The following is a 22,917-nucleotide window of genomic DNA, read 5'->3' on the forward strand; positions in this document are numbered from 1 at the left end:
CCTGCTGAAGCACCTGGCTCACTCCAGTCTTCCCCTGCCACAACCCTACGCTGCTCCTCTCACCAGTAGCCTTCTCATGGGGCTGCCCATGTCCGAGGGCAGCGTGGTTGTTGTTCTGGACTGTGGCACTGCAGTCCTCCCTTTTCTACCTGATGGGGGGGGTGGGTCTGTTCATAGAAACTGTCTGGACCTTCCTTGGGTGGATTTTTAACTGGATTGTTACTCCCTAGTATCAAATTTGACAGGCATCTACATCTTGTTTTCCCCTTTCCATGTAAGTGTTTTTTAGGATTGTTGCCCTGCCTTCCTCAGCACCTCAGGAGCAAGTGACAACGTGGCCTCACATGGCTTGTGCCGCGTGAACGCATGCAGAGCGCCGACTCTCGGTCCCAACCGTCCCAGGCCAGAGTGATCAGTGTTCAGGAGGCCGGTGCCTGCCTCCCCGCTAGCACCTGTGTTACTGAGGGCTCTCGCCAGGGCAAGCAGAGCCCGACTGCGCTGTAAAGCTGCAGCCGGGCTGGTGTCAGAGCTAGTCTGCTGTCCCTGAACCACAGCTCTGCTGGGCCTGCCCAGCCCGTTGAGCCTGAATACCTAGGCAATGCACCTTCCATGTTGGGCAGTTATTCAGATGCTTACTTTAGGGTAATCAAAATCACTTTTTAGAGGCACTATTGACTGTAATATTTGTCTGTATACTTCAGGTAGACCCCTAAATTTGGGTGTCTGAATTTGGAGTGGAGCCAACAAATACTGTCTGTACATCTTCACTGTGTGTCTGCAGGCAGACACTACTGACTGCAGACTAAAATGCATGCTCCAAATGCTCTTCTCACTTTGCATTTCATAGCGTCTTAAAAGACATGGGGCATACCCTTTTTGCTACAGTAAGCTTTCCTGTACTAGTAGCTTTTTATAACCATCTTCTACTCTTTTTTTACCCCTATGAAGGGCCTCTTTTCATATCTTTTAAAGCCTATATATAATGCAAAAACATACACACACACACACACATGCACACACACGCACGCACGCACACACAGTCTTCTATTTTTTTAAGCAGCTAAGCTTTGTTTGTGCTAACTTGTCTGTCATTGACCTTTGGCTTATGGCTTGTGCTTTGCAGCTGGGTTTAGGCAGGATTGCCACCCGGAAGGGTAGGCCTGGCAGCCTGAGTGTGCAACCACTGTCAGACTTCCTAGTGTCAGCACTTGAGACTTTCCACAGCTGGTCTCCATGGAGAGTCACAGAGCATAGAAAACATCCGCCTCCCCCTTCCACTTCAGCTCTGAGACTGCCTGGCCTTGATGTTTCTGGAGGCAGTGCTGGACCACTGGAGCCCAGTGTTGTGCCAGCAACAGTTGCTTTAGTTCTATGTGTTCTCATGCCATCTGCATCCCTGTATCTAGAGGGTGCCTGTGATGTTCAGGGTCAGTCACCCTAGCAACACATCCCTTTGTCTCAGCACCATGCGCTGCTTGAACATTTGGCTATGGTGGCTCACAGCATGAGGAGATCTGACAGGTCTGTGAGATCACCTCGTTTGTCCCTTCTTCGTTCCAATCTGCCAGCTCATTGCTGAATCGCAGTCACAGAAAAACGGAACCACAGAATAGCTGGGATTGGACGGAACCTCTGAAGACTGTCTAGTCCAACCCCCTGCTCAAAGCAGGGTCAACTACAGCAGGTTGCCCAAGACTGTGTCCAGCTGGGTTTTGAATGGCTCCAAGGATGGAGACTCCACAACCTCTCTGGGCAACTTGTTCCAGTGCTTGACCACCCTCACAGTGAAAAAGTGTTTCTTGTGTTTAAATAGAATTTCTTGTATTTCAATTTGTGCCCATTGCCTCTTGTCCTTTCACTGGATACCACTGAGAAGAGTCTGGTTCCAGATTCTTTACTCCGATCGGATATTTGTACACACCAATAAGATTCCCTTCCCCCCACCCCCCAGCCTTCTCCAGGCTGAACAGTTCCAGCTCTCTCAGCCTCTACTTGTATGAGAGATGCTCCAGTCCCTTAAGCAGCTTAGTAGCCCTTCACCAGACTCACTCTGGTAGCTCCATGTCTCTCTTGTAATGGGGAGCCCAGAACTGGACCCAGCACTCCAGATGTGGCCTCACCAGGGCTGAGGAGAGGGGGAGGATCACCTCCCTCCACCTGCTGGCAATGCTCTGCCTGATGCACCCCAGGATACCACTGGCCTTCTTGGCCACAAGGGCACGTTGCTGGCGTGGTTAACTTGTCCACCAGGACCACCCTAGGTCCTTCTCCACAGAGCTGCTTTCCAGCCACTTGGTCCCCAACCTGTACTGGTGCCTGCATGGGGTTATTCTTCCCCAGGGACAGGACTCTGCACTTGCCTTGGTTGAACTTCAGGAGGTTCCTCTCCGCCCATCTCTCCAGCCTGTCCAGGTCCCTCTGAATGGCAGCACAGCTCTCTAGTGTATCAGTCACTCCTCCCAATTTTGTATCATCTGCAGAAGTCACAGAGAGAGTCTTGTGGTGGATTTTCTTCAGTTCCCCACTATGCTGTTAGCCTCCTTCACCGGACAAGCTATCTCCTCCTAGGAAAATGAGATACAGCTTTTTCACATGTCTGGCCTTGGTCGTTCTTGCACAGGGCTCAAAGCTGGACCTGCACAGGCATCATCATAGACTCACAAGTCAGCCCCTGAAGTGTCTCCAGAGGCTCCTTTGGTGGGGGAGAATCCACACTCCCTTTTACTGCCAGTAGAGTGACCCAGGTAAAGCCCTGGCTATGCTTAGCTAGGATTACTGTATTTTCGTATTTCCAGCTCAGCCAACAAGTGGTTTCTGCCCTCCCCCACCAACAAGTGCCCTCACCCTATGACCCGCACAATGCCATTCTACCAATTAAATTTTTTTGAGTCAGTTTGCTGATTTGTTTCTTTTTCCTTAGCGCCAGTCTTCTCTTTTTCTGGCACTTTCTGCATCCCCAGATACTAAGGCATCTGTGTGAAATGCTGAGAGGCCCCTTTGGGGTTTACTGGCTATGTAAAACTTTTCTCCTGTCCCTCGCTTTCATTGACCCTATAAAATTAGGGATCTGTGGCTGGAAGGAACAGAGCAGAAGGGGCAAGCGCTGGCCTTTTATGATTGCATAGTAGCTATATGAAATAGCATAATGGGAGGCAGGTGACTGCCTCTCTGGATAGTGTTGGGTAAATTTTCTGGCCAGTAGTGCTTTGCCTAAAGATACAGATGACTGGCTATACAGACACATCTGAAACAAGAGGAGGTCCAGGTAAGCTTGCTCCATGTCTGCCAGCAACCAGGTGGCCATCCATGGCTCTCTTCATAGCTCACCAGTAGCTACTACTGTGGAGGCATGGAGAAACGCTGGGTGAAGCAGTTTTACCGTCATAGTTTGCGTGGAGGATGAGACAGTGCACACACCTGTAGGCTGCTACTTGAACATAAAAAGATGGGCAGCAAATGGAGTTCTTCAGGAAGATGGGAAAACTTTCTGGTCCAACCACTCAGATAAATGAAATTCAGCTCTTTGACAGGACATTGCTGTTGAGTTTGAAATCGTCCTTCTGGAGTGTCTCAAAGGCTATTCTCCTGCTCAGAACAGCAGTCTGTGATTCAGACAGTGGGAGTGCTCCTACAGCAATTAAAAAGGCAGAGTTTTTAAAACTGTCATGCTTCTGCATACTGATGATGAGAGCTTTGCTCTTAGTGGTGAGCAGTCTGAAAACTTACTGTCATCAGAAATCCATTTTATAGAGCAGGAAAGGAAGAGGCACTATATCTGGGATGACTTGCAGGTCACCCACGTCCATTGTATTTCTTTATGGCTGAGCCAGTGGCTTGTCTGTAGTGACAGGATAGTGCTGTCCACCCATATTTAGCTGCTTGGCTTTTTGCACACCTCAGCCTCATTGTGAACCAAGGGCTGTCAGAACATCCGTTCTTTCCTGCTGTGAGTGTTTGAGAGCTCATGGCCAACATGCAGGCCCTGAGCCAGTTTGGGAAATGTTGCTGTTCTGCTAGTGCCACCCTGATCCCAGCTTCAGCTCCTCTGGAGGCTTCAGCTCTCACCTCCTCAGGCTCCATACAAGGCCCACATGGCACAGCCCCTCTCCCCCAGACAAAAAAGTCAACTTATGCCCAGCATGTTAATGGATCACCTGGTAGAAAGTCACATGCCAGCTGGCTTTGAGGATAGAAAAGAGACAAGAAGCCACACTGTGTGACAAGGTAGTGTCACTGCAGAGCCCTATACACCTTCACCTTATAGACGGGGCCCTGGTAGACAGCAGCCACATACTCAGCTCACCTGCCCTGCTTTCTTGTAGAAATCTGTCACGCCATGCTCAAGCGTCTAAAGATAATTGACCTGAGCCTCAACTAGGAGGCTTTCGAAGCCCTGCTGCTACAGGACATCCTGCACATTGAGCGGCATGATGCCAAAGCTCGCACACAAATGATACAAATCAGTATCTTAGAGCTGGCGGACACAGAGGTGAGCCATTGCCCTGCAGCCTAGGCACAGGGCTGTGGGCAGCAGCATCGGTCAGCACTGCTCCGGTGCTTGCATGCCCCCTCCCCAGCAACTGCTCCACCAAGTTCTTGCCTCCCCGCCCCACTTAAGTCAGTGCTGTGACCCAGTCATCATCCTCTTCTCTCCCTTCCCTGAGGCCAAACACAGCCCCAGTCCCAAAGCTGCTGGCTCCTGCTGCCCTTGCCCAGCCTGTGCTCCGCTATTGCAGGAGGAGCTGCTGGAGCTAGCCTCCCAGTCATCACGTCTGTTGCTGTAGGAGGAGAATTTCCTGCCCATGATGCAAATGTTGAACGTGCAGCTCTCAGCTCTATGTACCAAGCACAGCTATCTGGTCACCCTGTAGAAGCATCACATTGACCTGCAGACCCAGTACCAGCAGGTGGCCCACCCGGGCGCAGGGCTGTCCCACACACTACAGCAGCTCTGCTGCTTGCATCCCTTCTATCACTGTTCTGCAAAGGCTTCCCTGAGCGTTATCCATACGGTCCTGCTCTCTGTAAAGCACATGGAAGTAAGCAGGCAGCAGCCCCTGGGTGACCAGCTGGCAGAGTTCAGCAGGGCCGTCACACAGCAGTTTCTAGAGTATGCTCTATTCTGCTTGCAGGAGAGGAACAGGCAGCTTCTCAGCTTCCTGGGAGCGCTGGTCCCCCTCCAGCTGAGTGGCCAGGTCAGCAGCCTGGAGTGGCTCATGTTCTGCTGGGGGCTGCGGGAGCCTGTGGCAGAGCAGCTGCTGCAGCTGAGCAAGGTGTCCAGGCCCAGCTGGGTGAGAGAGGCAGCGTGGCAGGAGCACGGGCTGCTGGAGCACCTGCCACCCTTCCAGGGCCTGCACGCATCCCTGAGGGCACAGGCTGCCTAGTGGCAGGAGTACTTCTGCCTGCCCTCCACTGTGGTGGGCCGGGCCCCATGGCCTGGGCACACACACCTGACCCTCTTCCAGCATGCAATCCTGTGGCACGCATTCTGCCCAGAAAAGCTGTGCCGTGTGCTAGAGGACCTCACTACATGCCTCCTGGGTTGGCCTTGTGCGGACACCAGTAGCAACCTGGCCAAGCTCTACCGCAACAGCCAGAGCAGTGTGCCGTTGCTCCTCCTCACGCTGCCCTGCAGTGCTGCAGTGCCACCACCCACCCACTGCACTGGATCCAGGAGCTGGCTGCACAGCAGCACCACGCAGTGAGCACTCAGCAGGAGCAAAACCATCAGGGCACTGGCTTGACATCTGCGGGGGTGGCCAGCCCCTACTCAGGTTTGGGAGGGTACCTTGGCCCTGTCCAAGGGGGTCTCAGTCTGCTCTTTGCAGGAGGTCACTGTCATCTCTTTGGGCTGCCCGGGCTGCATGCACCAGATCAGTGCAGCCCTGCACACCTGCATGAGGATGGGCCACCGGCTGGCGCTGAACAACTGCCACTTGCAGGAGCGCTGGCCTCCCGAGCTCCTGGCTGAGCTTGGCCAGGCCCTGGCAGGCCCTGACAGTAAGGCCCCTCTGCCCTAGGCTGCACTCCCCTTCCTGCAGGTTGGCCCTATGCCTTACCCATGCCCTCCCCACCTGCTCCCAGCAGTGCTGGTGCATCACTGACAGCACATGCCGCAAGTCCATGTGACCCCTGTAGCCCTGTTCTGCACTACTTCCCCACCTATTGCCCTCACATATGCCCAGCCCCTTCCCCAGCATACACACTGCCCCAGTGCCAGGCCCCACAGACCCCCAGCTGCGGCCAGTGCAAAAGTTGTCCCCTTGCACCATCCCAGCTGCACTGCATGCACATGCATCTTACCTGCAGCAGCACAGCCATTCCTGTGCTTCCAGGCCACTCCCACCAGCAGCTGTCTCCCCACTCTGCTGCAGACCATGGCTCTCCTCTTTGCAGACAAGGACACTGTATCACAGCTATCAAGCACCAAAGAGGACTGTGTAATCCATGCCAAATTCTGGCTCTGGCTCATTGCTGCAGCCTGCAACCTGCATGCTATATTGGGTGTGTGGCTGGATGCCCGTGTTCTATTGATAGCAATGCCTTTCTACAGCAGTCTGTAAAGTCCAGGTGGCTTGGCGTAGCTCCAACCGGACTAGAGGTTGAGGGACAGAGGTGTCACTCCTTCTCCTGGGTATGGTGGAAAGGGACCTGCAGGCCTGGACACCACCCTAGGCCTTAATGCTATGCTGCTGCAGATGAGTAGAGGGAGGTAACATCATAGAGCCCTGGAGGCCCAGTCACCCTGGAGGCCATGGTACCTTCACAGTCCTGCCTCTGCGTACCATCCCTGCCTGAGGCCCCAAGGGCAGGGGAGAGGCAGGACTAAGAGCCCACATCCCACAGGCCGCTGCAGCAGCCATGTGGTCACCTTCTTCTGCGAGACACCCCTAGATCTGAAGGCACTCCTGTTGCATACCTACACCAAGGCACTGAGCCAGCATGCGTGGTCAGGGCCGCAGAGGCACAGCTTGGCACTTCTGGTGCTGCACACTGTGCTGCTGCACTGCCAGCGCTACAGCCAGCACCTGCAGGCCGCACGCTACCAATGGTGAGTCCAGGGCACTGACAGTGATGCTGCTCCCCTGCTGTGACCCCATGCCTGCTGCAGGCAGCCCTGATGTGGTCGCATGACTGCTCTCTCCCCAGGACTGAGAGTGATCTCTTTGCTGGCTTACATGCATATACTTTCCAACCCAGAAGAGGCCCTGAAGGTGCTGACAGGCAGGGCAGTGCCACAGAGCCCTGAGAAGGAGCAAGGCTCAGCACTTTGGCAGCAAGGGAATTCCCTCCCCGCTGCTAAGATCCAATAGCATAACTGCTGCCGCACTTCCAGCTCCATCATCACCTAGCTTCAACTGCACCTTCAGGAGCTCCCATCAGGAGCTGGGAAGACTGGGCCTACGATGTTACAAACCAGCTGAGCAAGTGACAGCCTCTCCTTGTTTCAGGGTCAATTCTTTATGGAGGTCACGTTCTGGACAGAGGAGAGGCAGCAGCTGTACACAGCCTGGCTCAGCAGTACCTGGACACTGCACTCCCAACTCCTGCTGGGCCCTGGGATTGAGAGCCTCCTTACCCTTCTCCGGGGCTGCTGCAGCACAGGTAAGAACATGCACTTACCAGAGAAGCTGGGCAGCACACATATTTGGGCAAAGGGAAGGCTGGGAAAATGTACACCTTCCTAGCAACAGCACCCCTTTGCAGCAGAGTGATGGTGTGGGACATCCATCTTCAGGCTGAAGGGAAAACACAGGGCCCACAAGCCTGTGCCTGTCTGCCTCCAGGTCTGTCCGAGGATGAGGTGGCTTTGGCGATCCAGAGATGCATCCAGCAGCATCCCAGCCCACCAGAGCCAGCCTCCTGCGGCATGGTCCAGGGCTTGCAGAGAGCTGCTAGCAGTCCAGAGCCGTGCTATGCTCTCCCATCTTCGTTCCCAGCAGGTCTGGCAGCCCTGTCAGCTCCCAGCCAGTCCAGCAGCAGGAGGCCCTGAAGCAGTTAGCAGAACAGGGCCTGGCACTGATAGTAGGGCTGCAGCAGGATCTACAGACCCAAGGATGGGAGGTAGGAGGCAGAAGTAGTCTCCCATAAGGACAATCCCAGTCCAAACCCAGACCTTTACATTACTTCCTGCTAGAGGAGTGTGGAAGTTTCGTGGCTCTACTGCACCAAGTGGCAAAGGACCTCAGCTGTGTGCAGGAGCACCTGAAGGGGGGGATCTGCCAGTCATCCCGGTGTACTGCTAACCTACAAGCACTGCAACAAGGATGTCTGCCACAGCTGTGGCTGCGCTATGCTCCTGCACTGGGTCCTAAGCAAGTGGCTGGAAACACTACATAGTTGCTGCCAGCTGCTGTGCAGCTACCTGGATGCAACGGGAGGGCAGCCTGTGCTGCTTTACCACCTCTCTGCATTGCAGCACCCACACTGCCTCCCATTGGCACTGCTCCAGGAGATAGCCCTGGCAGAGAAGCAAGAGATGGACCAGTACCAGCTGGACCAGCAGGTAGTGCTGTCCTCCCTATTGCCAGCATATGCACCACTGCAGCAGAGCTCAGGCTGTGTCTCATCTCCCTGCCGCTCACTTCCAGGTGCTGCCCAGCCTGTTGCCTCCCACTGCACCCCCTGAGACATGTCTGTTCCTGACAGGCCTGGAGGTGCACAATGCACTGTGGGACGTGCAGTACAGCTGTACTGCAAGACACTTACTCTGCCCAGCCCTGTATGCTTCCCCGTGCCTGGATCAGAGCAGTGTGAAAGGAAAAACCTTTGGCAGCTCACAGCACTGCTCCCTCCCAGACACAGTATCGCTGCCACGTCTTCGTAGGACAGCTTCGTGAGCCTGCACACCTGGTCAGCCACCGGGCTGTACTACACGTGGTACTGCCCTGCAAGATCTCCCCAACGCTGTGTGCGCAGCGCCGCGTGCACATTGTCAGCCGGCTACCATGCCTGAAAGAAAGAAGCTGGAGTCCACAGGGTGTGGGGCTCTAGGCAGAATGCCCCCCCCCCAGACAAGGGCATGTATGTCCGGGAAGAAAGCTGGTCTCTGGGGTCAGTGACTAAGGGAAAGCCCATTCCCTCTCTGCTTCAAACAGAATAGCCTGCAGCTACCAACAAGCTCCAGGCAGGAAGGTCTCACAGAACAGTAGGGGTGGAGAAGCAGGCCCCAAGTACAGAAATAAATTGATATATTAGTGTGTATAAAACATGCTGCTTCCTCTGTACAGTGCCCTAGCCGGGCGCAGGCTCCCCATAGGGAGTTCACACATATATAAATAAGGCCCAGACAGCTGCATACAGTATTTACAGCCCGCGGGGGGCTAGTGCCTGCTCCGGGGCCAGCCCCACCAAGACCAGCTGCTATGCCCAGCCCGCGGGATCCTCCGTCCCAGCCTGGACTGGCCAGGTTCATTTCAGGTCCACATCGAAGTCCAGCACCAGCAGCTTGGTCTCCTCTGTGCCATTGCGGCTGCCCACCGCACACACGAGCTTGGTGTTGGAGGCACGGATGCGCCACACTACACCTCCACTGCCCCCACTCTCTAATGCAACCAGGTTGCGCACAAACTCGCCCGTCTTGAGGTCCCAGAGCTTGACGGTGCCATCATCTGAGCTGGTTACCACAAACTTGGAGCTGAACTGTAGGCAGGTCACGGCACTCTGGTGCTTGCTGGGCCCTAGAGGCAGAGGATATCTGTTAGCCATCCTATGCTCCCATTTCCAATCCCAGGCTCTTCAGCAACACCCAAGGCCTGGTTTTACCACACCTGGGCACCATCTGTCGTGCCCACTGCCCTGTCTGGCAGCTAGAAACAACATTACCCTTCTCCCACACCCTCTGTGAGGGGAGTTGTTCCATCCCCCCGCGCTCACCTTGCAGCGTTTGCAGGCACTGGCCCGTCTTGATGTCCCAGATCTTGACTGTGGAGTCAGCATTGCCAGATACCAGGATGTTGTCACGTAACTCCATACCACTAGTGAGTGACTGATGTCCCATAAGAGTGTGTAGGCAATTTCCACTCTCTACATCCCATACTCGAATCGATGTGTCCAGAGAGCCACTCACAATGTGTGTTCCATCAAACTGCCCAGAAAGATGCAGGTCAGCACAGCCTGCCCAGCAAGGGGAGGAGTGTTCTTTGGCAGGATCGTATCAGGGATTTAGGGCAGAGTAGATTAAGCGATGTGCTCATGTAGCATCTGGCTAGTCAGAGTGCACATGCATTTGTCTTCCTTCCAGGGAACACACAAGGTTTGTGTGTTCCTGCAGTGCAGGTGTGTGCAAGGGGCCAGGAGGAAGGGAGAGGGAAGACAGTGTCTCACCTGCAGGGAACAGACATGGCCTGTGTTTCCCTGCAGCATGTGCACGGGGTGGAGTAGGGGGTGGAGACAGCCTCTCACTCGCAGGAACAGACATGGCTTTTGTGTTCCCGCAGCCTATGAGTGGGAGGGAAGGGGTAGCCAGGATCTTACCTGCAAGGAGTAGACGCGGTTTGTGTGTCCCTGCAGCGTATGAGTGCAGCTCTCGCTCTCAGGGTCCCACACTTTCACTGTGTAGTCATATGCACCGCTCACCACCTTGTGCCCATCGTACTGCACACAGCGCACAGCGGCCACATGGCCCATCAGCACATGCAGACATTGCCCAGTCTCGATGTCCCAGAGGCGCAGCGTGGCGTCCCGTGAGCCACTCACAACCCTATGGGCAAGGGTGCACTTGGGGCCTGATTGTGTCAACTCCAGACCTCACTCGGCTGAGTCAAACCTGTATATACCAGCCTTCCTCTGGGTAGTCCCAGCTTATTCTCCCCATGGATGCTTCTTCCCACACAGCATCTTTCAGGTACAGGTCAGCCCAAGCCCTGAACACCTCTGCACCTTCACCTGCCCCATACCCCACACCACCCACCAGCCCAGGCCCCCAAGACCTCCGCACCCATACCTGTTCCCATGCAAATGCATGCAGCGCACTGTGGACGTATGCCCATATAGCGTGTGCACGCATTCGCCTGTGTCTGCATTCCACACTTTGAGCGTCCGGTCTGTAGAGCCGCTGATGACAATGCTGTCCCTCATCTGGGAGGACCAGACACCCCCTGTGTGGCCAACCAGTGTCTGCACGCACTGCCAAGAACAACGCGATGAGATGCTGGTTTGAGAATGGCTAAACAGCACAGCAAGAGGAAAAGCAGTATAGGACTTTCTCTGGACAGGGGACTGGCAAGGCTTTTCACGTCAGCAATCCCTGCCCCTGCAAAACTCAGGAACCCGTGACAGAGCATTCTCGTAACGGTCGCTTGCTATTCTAAAACCAGTAGAGTTTCTTGTCCTTTCTGGATCTGCAGGATGGTGATCCACATTTGCTGACTTCCAGTGGAAGCACACATATGACCAGCTCCCATTCACTTGTTACTGCACCAGCCCTGGCCTCGAGCTTAAGACAGCTCTTCCCATACTCCTGCAGTTACGAGAATTGTCAAATCCTTTCCTCAACTACACTTTGCCAGAGGCAAGACAAATCCACCAAAAAGGCCATGACCCCTGTCACACCTCTACCCATCCCTGCAGCAATGCAGAGGAGCAGCACAGCTCTCAGTGTGCCGGTGCAGCAGCCCTACAACATAACTCGGGACAACAGCTCACCTCTCCAGTGACAGCTGACCACACTTTGAGCGTATTGTCGTCTGAGCCACTGACTATGCGGTTGCCACAGAACTGCAGGCAGGTAATGACATGGTCATCATGTCCCTTCAGCACCTGTGCAGAGAACAGCATAAGTAAGAAGGGAGCTCTTGGCTGCTCGGAGCCCCTGATGTTGAAAAACCACCAGGACACAGCCAGGGGATAACCCTGGAAATACAAGCTTCCCTCTGGGGTAGCCCTACCTTAGCCTCCCCAAGGACACCTCAAAACAGACTCTGAGAAAAGTGTTGCACAAGCAGCTCTGGCAGGAGCCTCTGAGGAGAGGACTTTGAATCACTTAGAGCTTAAGAAGCCGTGAAAATGCCAACCCCATCCTGCTGGTTGCTGTAGCGACTGCAGGAGCATGGGGTAGCAGTGGCTCTGGGGGGTGGGAAGGAGGAAGAACAGATCGCTCCTTGCAGTGACTGCCACCTCCTTGCCACTTCTCAGCTGGGCAGCAGCTATGGAAGGGCCAAAGGGAGCATCTGGAGGTTACTGCTAGGGGAGAACGAGCCACAAGGGAATTCCAAAGAACGGACTGGTGGCGATTAAGGCTGCACAAGCTTTTGAGCTCAGGGCTGACGTCCTGTCCCAGGTCAGAAACTGGCTCCCAGGAGAAAGATCACATTTAGGACTACCAGCTCCTTTTTCCTCATGGTGGAAGGCAAGCAGTGCACACACAGCTCTGCATTAGCATCCACCTTCTCAACACAGTTAGCAATGTGAAATGGGGGGCAGAGAAGGTGGGAAATGACTGAGCAACATCAGCAGGCAGACAGAGATCAGATGGGTTAGGCAGGACCCCAGGCAATGTGGAGACATGTCACAGAGACCCGGCCAAGCCACAAGGATGGGCAGCATGAGGGCAAACAGCAACTCAGTGTGAAAACAGGCAAAGAGCTGCCCTTTGAAGGGAAGCTCTTCCCTATGAAGGGAACATATTCAACTCCCCCTCAGCAAGGGACAGGGACAGGACAGCCATCCCTGTGGGCAGTGCACTGGAGAGCTCTGCTCACGGTGGGGGCAGAGGCCACAGTCTTCGGGGCCTCAGGAAGGGGTCACCCTGTGCCAACCTGCTGCTCGGCGGTGCAGCCCCGCAGCGACTGTACAGCACTGGCCGCCACCGCAGCTCACCCAAGGTGCTGCAGAGTCAGGGACTCGGAAAACGGCCTGGGAACTCCAGGGGCCTAGGGAAAAACCTCTGGACTTGGAAAGCAGCAATACGGAGACTGTTAGGCTGAGAGGCTGCAAGTCAGAATGGGAGGCTGGAGCTCTACTCTCCCCACCTCATGGAGCGGGACAAAGGGCAGGAAGGGACCCTAGTCAGGCAGAGGCAGAACAAACACCCAACTCTTCCAGGAGCTGCTGTTATAGGATGTACTAGGGCCAAGGCCTGGCTGACCTTCAGAAAGGCTCCACTGCTGTCTGGATGACAAGGGTGGTTACAGCCCTGCAACAGATGCTCAGAGCTGGTGTATGAAACTAAATTCCCTGCCCTGGGGTTCAGGGTGACCCTTTCACTAGGGACTCTGGCAGAGCTGAAGCTCAGTGCCATCCACTGCGGCAATGCCTGAGATCAGCTGTGCTGCCAGCTACAGCCCATGGGAAAGTTCCAAATGAGCTGTGCTGTGGATACGCTTGCTGCAGAAAGGGACTGGAGTTGCAGGGAGTTGGCAGGACCTCCAGCTTGAAGAAAGCTAAAGTTCAAATAATTCTGGGTGAATGTCTCTGGCCTGTGACTAATGAAGACTGGCTGAACATGGGAAACTTTTCCAAGGCACTTTTAAGCTTCTTAGTGCTGTTTCCACCCTATCGACCACGGGTATTTCCCTGCTACTTCCTTCCTGGACTGGCTTCCTACACGTCATATCTCTAGGGTCTGTGCTGCTCTGCAAAGGCTTCTGAAGGAACCCACCTTGGGGGCTTTGAGCTCCCCACTGCGCCAATTCATGTCAATTTTGTGCTGCCGCATGAACGCGAATTTCCAGGGGCTGTACATGAAGCCAGGGCTCAGCAGGCGCCGCTTCCGCAGGTTCAAGGGCTCCTCTATGCCTGTGGGAGGAAGACATAGCAGGATGCAGACTCCGTCACAATACAGAGGTGGTCCATGCACTTATTCTAGGGAGGAAGCTAAGATGCTGCGCAGCAGTGGGAGCTGTGGGCTATGCCACTGCAGATCCCAGCCACAACATGCCACATACCACATGGAGGAGGACCTTTACCTTCTTCACGGCATTTCTCTCTCCAAAGCAGGTTATCTTCAGCCAAGACCCTCCAGTAGCGGCAGGTCTGGGCAGCACGGAGCAAGTCCCGAGGCTCCAGGAATGAGAGGACATAGAGTGCCAGCTGCAGGAAGGGAAGCCAAGTCACAAGGTAACAGTGGGCTCCCATGGCTGGTAATTAGCGAGCAGCACCAGAGCCAGCATGTCCCTTGCCCTAACTCACCTCTTTGGGCAGCAGGGAAATGAAGTCTCTCTGGAACTGTGGCTCAATGACTTGCATCATGTACTTGATTTGGGAGGGCTCGCAGCGATCGATGAGCTCATCCAGAGCAAGCAGCTTCTCTGGGCCACTCCACCGCTGAGGACAGGGGCACATCAGTCACCATGCCTGCACACATGGCAGGCCCTCATAGCCTCCTCTGCCACTCTGCATGGTACCTATGCCCCCCAAACCCCAGCAGAGAAACCCCAGCAGAGACACCAACTAGTCCAGGGTCAACTGTGCTACAGAAGAGCAAGACAGGCTAGCCAAACCCCTGGAGAAGGCCAGGGCTCCCCTACCTAGACCCCAAGACAAAGAGGAGTTGCAGATACAAACAGATGGTGCTCACCAGCCACATGGGATGGGACACAGGTGCTGTGCGATGGTGGACAAGGCAACACCACCCCAGGACAGAGGGCATTCTGCCCAATGGGAATCAGAGATGGGCTAATACCATTTCTGTGCTTCTTTAGCCGAGGCAGAAACTTGCTAAAATCCACTGTGGGACCCCACCTCCCGCCCATGATGGGTCGCAGGCAGCCAGACTGCCTAGGGCTTCACTTCCCTTGTGCCTGTCTTTCAAACACAAAACTTTTCAGTGCCCTCCAAGACGAACTCTCTGGCAAAGCTCACGTGCCTACCTGGAAGGTGCGAAGCCAGTCCTGCAGCTCGGGTGGGGGGGCCACAGAGGGGATGCGCCGGCGCCGGGCCTGGCCTGGTTTAGCGTTGCGCAGGTCCCCGAAGGTGGTGGTGGGGCTGGGCATGCAGGGACCCAGGGTCCTGGGCCATAGCCAAGGAGAGACCAGAGCAAAGGTGAGATATGTCAGTGCCACTACAGACCATGCCACACCAACAATTCTCAGAATCAAGGTCCATATAAGCCACAAATCACAAAGCTTCCCCCAGCTAACCTCTTGGCCCATCACTCCCACGAGGACCACAGCTACAAATGCAGTCCCCTTACCCCAGCTAGCATTACAGCAGGTTGCCTAGAAGGCAGAGGGATGAGATCGGTAAGAGGAGGCCTCCCATTCCCCAGAGCCAGATCAATTTGTAGCTCACTATGCAGAGCCCTCATCTTACCTACTGTACTCAGAGCCTTTGCACAGCTTCTTGCCAGGGGAGAGGGCCCTGCCATCCAGGCCATTCTCTGACTTCCGCTTCATCTGCAAGGGGAAGGGCAAGGTAAAGCAGGGTGGAGCAGAGCCCTCTGCACATGTCCTGGGTCACGTATTTTCCGCCAGAAGTGAGAGAGTAGGAATCCAAGCCCAGGGACTCTTCCAAGCCCATGCTTATACTGAGGACCCACAGAGGGGAGCCACCTGAGCTCTAGAGCTGGCACAAGATGTAACTTCTTGGGGAAGAAGTGGAACTTGGCCCTTCTGAGGGGAGTATCAGACTTGAGGGGGGAAAGCAGGGACAAAAGCAGTGGCTGAGAAAACCTACCGATACACTGGCTTGGCCCTTCTCTAAGCACAACCCGACATGGAACAGGCAGCTCTGCAGCTTGAGCAGGGAACGTGGCACACTGAAGTCTCCTGAAAAATGAGCCCTAAAGCCAGGCAGGCCCTGGAGCTGCTCAGCACCACGCCATGCTACACTTCCCGGCTCTGCTGGGATGCATGGCAGACTGTGCCCTGACGTGGCTGTATCAAAGAGAATGACAGCCCCCAAGCCCCATGCAAGAAGCACAAGGTTAACAGCAACTGTGACTACAGTGGGGTGGCTACTAGCTACTGTGTGTCAGTCACAAGAAGGTGATCACGGGTGAAGGTGATCCCCAGCCCAGGTAAGAAGCTGGAATCTGTTCTCCTCCAGTGACTGCTCCCTGGCACCGGCTGCAGCCTCATGCTCAGGGCTGGCCAGAGCTTCTCACCACAACACCCACATGCTGCAGAAACCTCCCCATGGTCTCAGCCTGATCCCTTCAGCAGAGACTCCTGATGCCCCGATCAGGTTCTGCACTACAGCCCATAGACCCCAAGGCAGAGCAGGGCAGATCCAGTGCAGATGGGAACGTTTGGGAACTGCCAGCAGCCATTTGGATGCATGGGGACAAGTGCTTCCATCCTCCTGGCACTAACACTCACTGAGGCTAACAGTGACTGTGAAGTGCAGTTCACACTGCAGAATCCTGGCCCAGGCAGCATCCAGGTACAGTGGCCAGCCACGAGCTGCCCTGGCTGGCCACAGTGCCCCACAAGCCCAGCCAACTCCCACAGCGCCCTGGGGGTCTCCACTGGCAATGGCACCCCAACACACACCCAACATAGCTGGGTTTGAAAGCTCTGTAACAGCCAACAGCCTGCACTGGCACCTCTGCCACAGCAAGGACTGGGTGCCAGTAAGCTCCAAGGCCACTAGATGCAACGGGACCAGAGGCATCATGCCAGTCCCAGCTCCTGCTGGGGAAACCACCAACCACATGGGGAGCACTGCTGTTCAGGAGCAAAGCCCTTGCCCAGGACAGCAATCCTAGAGAGGTTACCTTGGGCCGCACGTGGCGGAGGAGTCCACCCTCTTCTGTCCGCTGCAGGTAGTCTATCCAGCGCTCACCAATGGTGTAATAGAAGTATACATCGCTGCCATCCTCCCCTTCCTCGCTGTAGCAGCTCCCCTCCTCTTCCTCCTCTTCCTCCTCCTCCTGCTGGTCCCCACAGGCTCTGGAGCTGACTGGCTCCTGGGCCCCTTGCTCACGGGAGCCATCAGCCTCTGGTCCTGATCCCGGGCTCCCTTTCCCAGAGCGCTCTGGCTCCCAAGTGGCCGATACATCCTCCTCCTCAGCCAGCACCTATAATACAGGGAGAGGCAGGGTCAGATCTGCCTGCTGCAGCTCTGCCCCCCAGCTCTCAGAACACCCTGTGGTCTCAAGCTAGGGGACACAATGGTGAGCCAAGGGGGCTGCCAGGCAGAGCAATGGTCTGAGGAGCATGAGGGCTCCCCTCTGTAGTCCCAAAGAGGGAGTGATGAGCTAAGCAGAGCCAAAGATGGAAAGAGAGGAGCAGACCACTGAGCCAAGGCACTCTGTGGGGCATGGGGCAGCTATAGCCACGAAAGCTCTGGAGACAGGACATTTCCCAGCCCCCAGGGAGGCACAGCTGCCACGTGATCAAGCGATGCAGCATTCAGCAACTCTGCAGCTGAGCAGGAAACACCACAGGAGCATCGGAGCCACTGAACAGTACCAAACTCCCTAGCACCAGCACTGCTCATCAGTCCACATCTGGTTGTGCTCTACTTCTCCATCTCCACACTGAGCTATTTCCTTACTTTACCTGGAGCTGGGAACAGCACTCTTCCCTATGTTCAGCAAAGCAAGGAGCAGAGCTGCTATACGTGGGCATCAGGGTGGGCTGCAGTACCTGGGAGAGGTCCTGGCACCAATAAGGAGGACTAGCCCATGCTGCATTGCTGCTTGCACCACAGCATGAAGGCACTTCATAAAGGTCCTGGCCCTTCTAGCCAACCTGACCAGAAGCAACGTTTACTGGAGGGGGAGCAAGTACCATGTCCCCTCCTAATGCCACCTGTACCCTTATTCCCCAAAGAATGTAGCACTGTGAATAACAATGCAAAAAAGCAGAAGCATGCAGTAACTACTTAGAAGAAAAAGAACAATACCCTTGTATCATATGAGGGTGAGGAAGTATTTTCCGATATACCAGTAAAACACTCTTAATCAGCAGGCCAGAATAATTTGTACCAAAAAGTACTAAAAAACAGTAAGAGTAGACCACTAGCCCACACCTATTAATTTTTAATAAATATTGGAACATAGGAGAAATTGTAAAGACTAGGAAAGTACGAAAGTTGTGCCCAAACATGCCCAGACTATGGAAGGCAAGGGCAAACTAAGTCTTTACGTAGTCTAACAACCGCTAATAGAAAAGCTGGTGCAGGAATCAACTGGTAAAAGTTTACTGACAGGAACATTCTTTGTTCCAGCTGATGAGGCTTTATGAAAATAGGTCTTTTCAAATAAAGCTGATTTTATTCCTTCAAGATTTTACTCCTTACGCTTGGCTAACAAACGCAATTACACAGATGTGACGAACACACACACACAGCCTCAAAAGGGTTGTTGGAGGAGATGTGTTGAATCAGCAAAGGGCCAGTGAACAGATTTCAAAACATACCTGTTATTGGGGAATTGCAGGTTTTCTAGTGAGGGGCCTAGTGCAGACCCATTATAAAAACTCTACTAGATAACACTTGTTTTATTCACAATCTGGAAGTGAATAAGATCTTTCCTGATTAAATTTTGAGGTTGACATTCAGGTAGGACAAGGACAGGACAGTCACACAGTTGATCTGCATCACTTGGTAAGCTGGGCTCACTCAAACGAAATGCATTTCACTATTGCCAGAGGCAACGTTCTCCATCTAAGAACAAGCAAAGCAGGTCCAGCAAGGCATCAGGGACTGTGTACCCTGCAAAGCAATAACTGAAAAGGGTTGAGAGGTTGCACTCAGCACAAGCTTCAGGCTCAAAAGTCTGAACAGAGAAGAAGGGTAAGAAAGAAATCAATACTACTCCCTGTGCTACCCTGCACAATGACAATGCTCAATTCACATTTTTAAGAGAATGCTGAAAAATTGAAGATATTGCTAAGCCCTCTCCCCCAAATGGTTGAAAAGCTGGAAAAAATACCTTGTAGGAGGAAAGGAAAAGAAATGGAGAGACGATTTGGTCACAGCACCGAAATACACCTAGGGTACTCTAAAGGGCTCCTATCAAGTACTGCAACAATTAGTGCAGTCAGGACTGGATTTATTTACATTCAAAACCAGGACCCCGTAGATGCAAGTGTCTAACCCTGGACAGATTCCCCAGATCAGAGGTAGATTGCTCATCTCTTCACACCATCCAATTGGACTGGACCCTGTTCTGCAGGGATTTGAAACAGGATCCACTCTGCAGGTGGATTTGAAACAGGATTAGACCCTTGGGCAGAGAGGAAGTGGTCAGAAGAGAAGGCATGATACAACAGCTCCATCTGGATACACTTTTTTGGGAAGGAGCATCAAGCCCAGGTTTCTGAAGCACCTCTTCTAGCATCCAGAGCTGGGGGATCAGATCTGGGTCTTGGCTGATGACAAACAATGGGACCATTGTACCGAGGCAGCACTGGGCTACCCTGAACAGCCATCGATATCTCTCAGGCAGGATAACACCTCTCTCTCTCAGTAACCACCTTCCTCTGCATACACAGCCTGCTCAAGAGCTGAGCAGGGTGGAACTTCCCCTAGATGCTTGAATTTACTCAGCCCCATAGGCACCAGCAGCAGGAAGATGCACTTCCTGAAGGAGTCCCCAGAGCCAAACCGGATGCGTGCCAGCCCGAGCAGGCAACATGCTGGCCACTGCTCTCCTCAGACAAGGCAGACAACAGGGTAGAGAACTTGGCAAGAGAAATGGGCTTTCCAGCCTCCTCAGCTGTCAATTTAGGGGAAGAATTTCTCTCCACATCCAGTTCTGGAACTTTAGAGGAACTTAAATGCTAAAAGTTGTCTGCAGACCAAGGCTCACCCTTGCAGCTTCCTCACTGCTTGGCCTCCTTCTGCAAGTCATCCGCTGACTGTTTAGCTCCAAGATGCGGGTGGTGATGCCTTTGACATGAAGAAGATCGTCAAGTGAGTTGAAGCCTTTCAGTTCCTGTTGGAGGAGAAGCAAGATTCAATATGGAGCTGCATGACCCAGGGACCAGCCTCCAGGCAGGACCAAGCCTGCTCACACCCTCTTCAGATACACTGTTTCCTGACAGGTGATCTGAGACCTACCAGCCTACATTACATTTGCAGCCACAGGCTCACTTTAGTATTTGGCAGTGTGTGTGTGTTGGAGGTGTCATAGCAGGGCGATTTCTTTGCATCTCAAGTCCTCACTACGGCTCCCATCAAAGTTAAGGAACACCTTTTGCCTAAAACAGCTTTTCCCTCATAATCCTCCATAAATGTTTCTACAGACCTTCCCTGCCTTGAGTGACAACTACAATGCCTAGCTACATATGCCTGTAAGGAAAGAGCAATAACACTAGAGCTGTTGCTACCAAAGGGAGCAGTGGTCTCAAAGGAAAAGCTAAAAGCTCAGAAAGGAGAACTGTGGCTTTCAGCCAGCTAGTCCCAAGACTGGGAGCCATCACTGGTCCACACAGCTCATCTCCCTTGTCTGCAGTTCAAAGGAAAGAAACCAGCCCCCACTTCCTGCCATGCACGCGCACGCATGCACACACACACACACGCACGCAAGGCACCCATTATCCTGCAAAACACCAGCTCAAGCATTAATGGTCAGCCCCACAGACACCCAGACCACAACTTTCAGCAGATCCTACCTACGCCCTATATTGACTCCAAGCAGCTTCTGCCATGAATCTGTCTATGTACAAGGACCCAGAAGCAGTGGGGACAGTCAGACTATTACAAAGGGAACAGGATGCTGAGGGAAAGCATTCTCCCTTCCCAAGTAACACAGACGTCAGGGCCGAGTCAAGGTTCCTATCATCTTTTCAAATGTCTTATGCATCGTCGAAAGTCAATTCTGCTACTTACTCCCAATAAGTGCTTTTCACCCAGGCTACTGCTCTAATACTGAATTTTATTTCTGTAAGTTCATTCTCACCTGTTTTAAAACCAACACTATCCTTTAGTTCAAATGGCTCTTACTCTTCTGCCTCCATGTTGTTTACATTCCAGCTGTATTTATAGCCGGTGACCCTGCCCCTCTCAGCCTCCTCTTTTCCAGGCCAAAAAAAGTCAAGCTCTTCTTGTCTTCCATTTCCCTGATCTCTCCTGTCTCTCTTCTCTGCCGACTCCTACTTGAACAAAGAGGCTGCATGTCAGCTAAGGTCTTGCTGCTTCTTTATGGCATTAAAGGCATTAAGATGACATTAATCTCCCTGTCTCTGCCAAAAGCACAATGACAGACACAGCCTGAGATCACATTTACCTTTTTCTTAGCTGTGTCACACTAGCAGCTCACAGTCATACTGTGAGTGACTAGTACACTCAGGCTTTTCTCCTACTCTGTCATTTCCAACAGTCACATCACAGGGGAACGGCAGGATTTCTAACCCACTGTGACCACACCAGATGGGCTCCTACCCTTTCCTGCACCTGCTAATTCCATGCACGAATTCATGTTTTTCTGCCCTTAGCAAGCAACATCATCTGCCACCAGCCCCCAAATCCCAGATCTTTAATTTCCCAGGGAACCTACAGGTTGGGGCCGGCCAGGCTGAAGGGAAGCGCTCCCCCAGGAGAACTCCGACCTGGCCTGCGCTGGGAGGCTCCCGTCCAGGGAGGTTCCTGCCCTTGCTCCTTCAGTGACAGCTCGCAGACCTTGGCACGACCTGCTCACGCGGGGCGTGAACAAAAGGCCCCGCGCAGGAGCCGCCTCGCCGGGCGCCCGCTGCGCAGCAGAGGTGTCCCTCGCCCGCAGCCGGGCTCGCTGCCGCCTTTCCGGGCCTGCCACCCCGGGCAGGGCTGAGGACACCGACGGCAGCGGCGCTGCCCTCCCTCCGCGGCACCCCCGCCGGGCCCTGCAGACCCTCCGGGGCGCGGGGGCCGCAGGCGGCGGGGGCGGCCCGGCGGGCAGCACACCGGGCACGGGCCGCCTCGCCGCCGGCACCGGCACCGCTTCCCCGGGGCGCGGCCGGGGCGGCCTGGCGCCCCCTGTCCCCGGACACCGCCGCCCCCGGGCCCGCACGGCCCGGCAGCCCCCGCGGCGGCGGCGGCGCCTCCCGCGACAGCCCCGCGCACCCGCCGCCCCCGGGGCCCGGCCGCCCCCGCCCGCACCTCTCTCTTGCGCACGATGCCGCGGGCGCGGCGGCGGCCGATGCCGCTGAGCGCGCCCTCGAGCTCGGCCACGCCGGCGCGGTTGATGTCCAGCTTCCCCCCGCCGGGGCCCGGGCCGCCCGGCCCCGACATCCCCCGGCAGGAAACGTCGCCGTCGCCGTCGCCACCGCGCAGGCCCCGCGCGCACTGCGCAGGCGCCGCCACTCCCCGCCCCGCGCCTGCGCCCCGCCGGGGCACGCCGCGGGGAGCCCCACCGCCCCGCGCGCATGCGCGCCCCGGCCGCCCGCACATGCGCACCCGCGACCCTCTTCCCGGAGGCTCCGCGAGGCGGGCGGGGACAAAAGGCTTTATTGGGAGTTGCGCGTGCGCGGCACTCCGCGCTTGCGCGCTGCTGCCACTCAGCGCCGCTTGTAGAGGCAGGCCCGGAGGCGGAGGCCGGGTCCGGGGCGGCGGCGGGGCGGGCCCGTCTTGGAGAACTCCAGCAGGAAGAAGAACGGGCTCGACACGTCCTGCAAGAAACACCGCCGTGAGCCGGGCGCCGCCGCCGTTCCGGACCCTCTCCCACGCCCCGCCATTGCAGCCCAGTCCCGTGTCCGCTGCCGGCCACCGTCCCCAATCCCCTGCCCTGCATCCCCTGCCGGCCACCGTCCCCACACCCCGGCCCCAGCCCCGTGTCCCCTGCCAGCCACCGTCCCCACACCCCAGCCCCGTGGCTCCTGCAGCCCCACGCCCCTGCCTTGGCCCTATGTCACCTGCTGGCCACCATCCCCACACTCCCACCCTTGCCCCAGGCCTGTGTTCCCTGCTGGCCCTTGACCTGACACCATCCCCGCACCCCTGCCCTGGCCCTGTGATCCCTGCAGGCCCCACAACCTTGCCCAACCCTGTGTCCCTTTCAGTCCCCAGCCCCACACCATCCCCACACTCCTGCCTCAGCCCTAGCCTTGTGTT

The 22,917-nt window shown here is 55.2% G+C and overlaps 1 protein-coding gene and 1 long non-coding RNA gene across 3 annotated transcripts; both read right to left on the bottom strand.

Annotated features, from left to right (window-relative positions):
• Positions 1-1,879: 1,879 nt before the first annotated feature.
• LOC138065699 (uncharacterized) lies at positions 1,880-7,362 on the bottom strand. Its single transcript, XR_011138806.1, has 3 exons — positions 6,304-7,362; positions 3,418-3,628; positions 1,880-2,564 (listed from the first exon to the last, which is right to left on the bottom strand). It is a non-coding gene; the product is annotated as an uncharacterized lncRNA (long non-coding RNA).
• A 1,812-nt stretch (positions 7,363-9,174) lies between these two features.
• On the bottom strand, positions 9,175-22,389 carry LOC104148977 (F-box/WD repeat-containing protein 7). Of its 2 annotated transcripts, none has more exons than XM_068930993.1 (13): positions 22,264-22,389; positions 19,700-19,825; positions 16,658-16,960; positions 15,253-15,335; positions 14,811-14,949; positions 14,131-14,265; positions 13,908-14,031; positions 13,601-13,737; positions 11,647-11,760; positions 10,946-11,127; positions 10,477-10,702; positions 9,877-10,087; positions 9,175-9,680 (listed from the first exon to the last, which is right to left on the bottom strand). In XM_068930993.1, the coding sequence occupies exons 2-13, from the start codon at positions 19,739-19,741 to the stop codon at positions 9,412-9,414; spliced, it is 1,965 nt and encodes a 654-aa protein (XP_068787094.1). In that variant the 5' UTR covers positions 19,742-19,825; positions 22,264-22,389; the 3' UTR covers positions 9,175-9,411. The 2 variants fall into 2 exon arrangements, with proteins under 2 accessions (XP_068787094.1, XP_068787093.1); XM_068930992.1 differs by lacking the exon at positions 22,264-22,389 and adding an exon at positions 21,967-22,179.
• Between the last annotated feature and the right edge of the window lie 528 nt (positions 22,390-22,917).

Source organism: Struthio camelus, chromosome 1, assembly GCF_040807025.1.
Source record: "Struthio camelus isolate bStrCam1 chromosome 1, bStrCam1.hap1, whole genome shotgun sequence".
Lineage (NCBI taxonomy): Eukaryota > Metazoa > Chordata > Aves > Struthioniformes > Struthionidae > Struthio > Struthio camelus.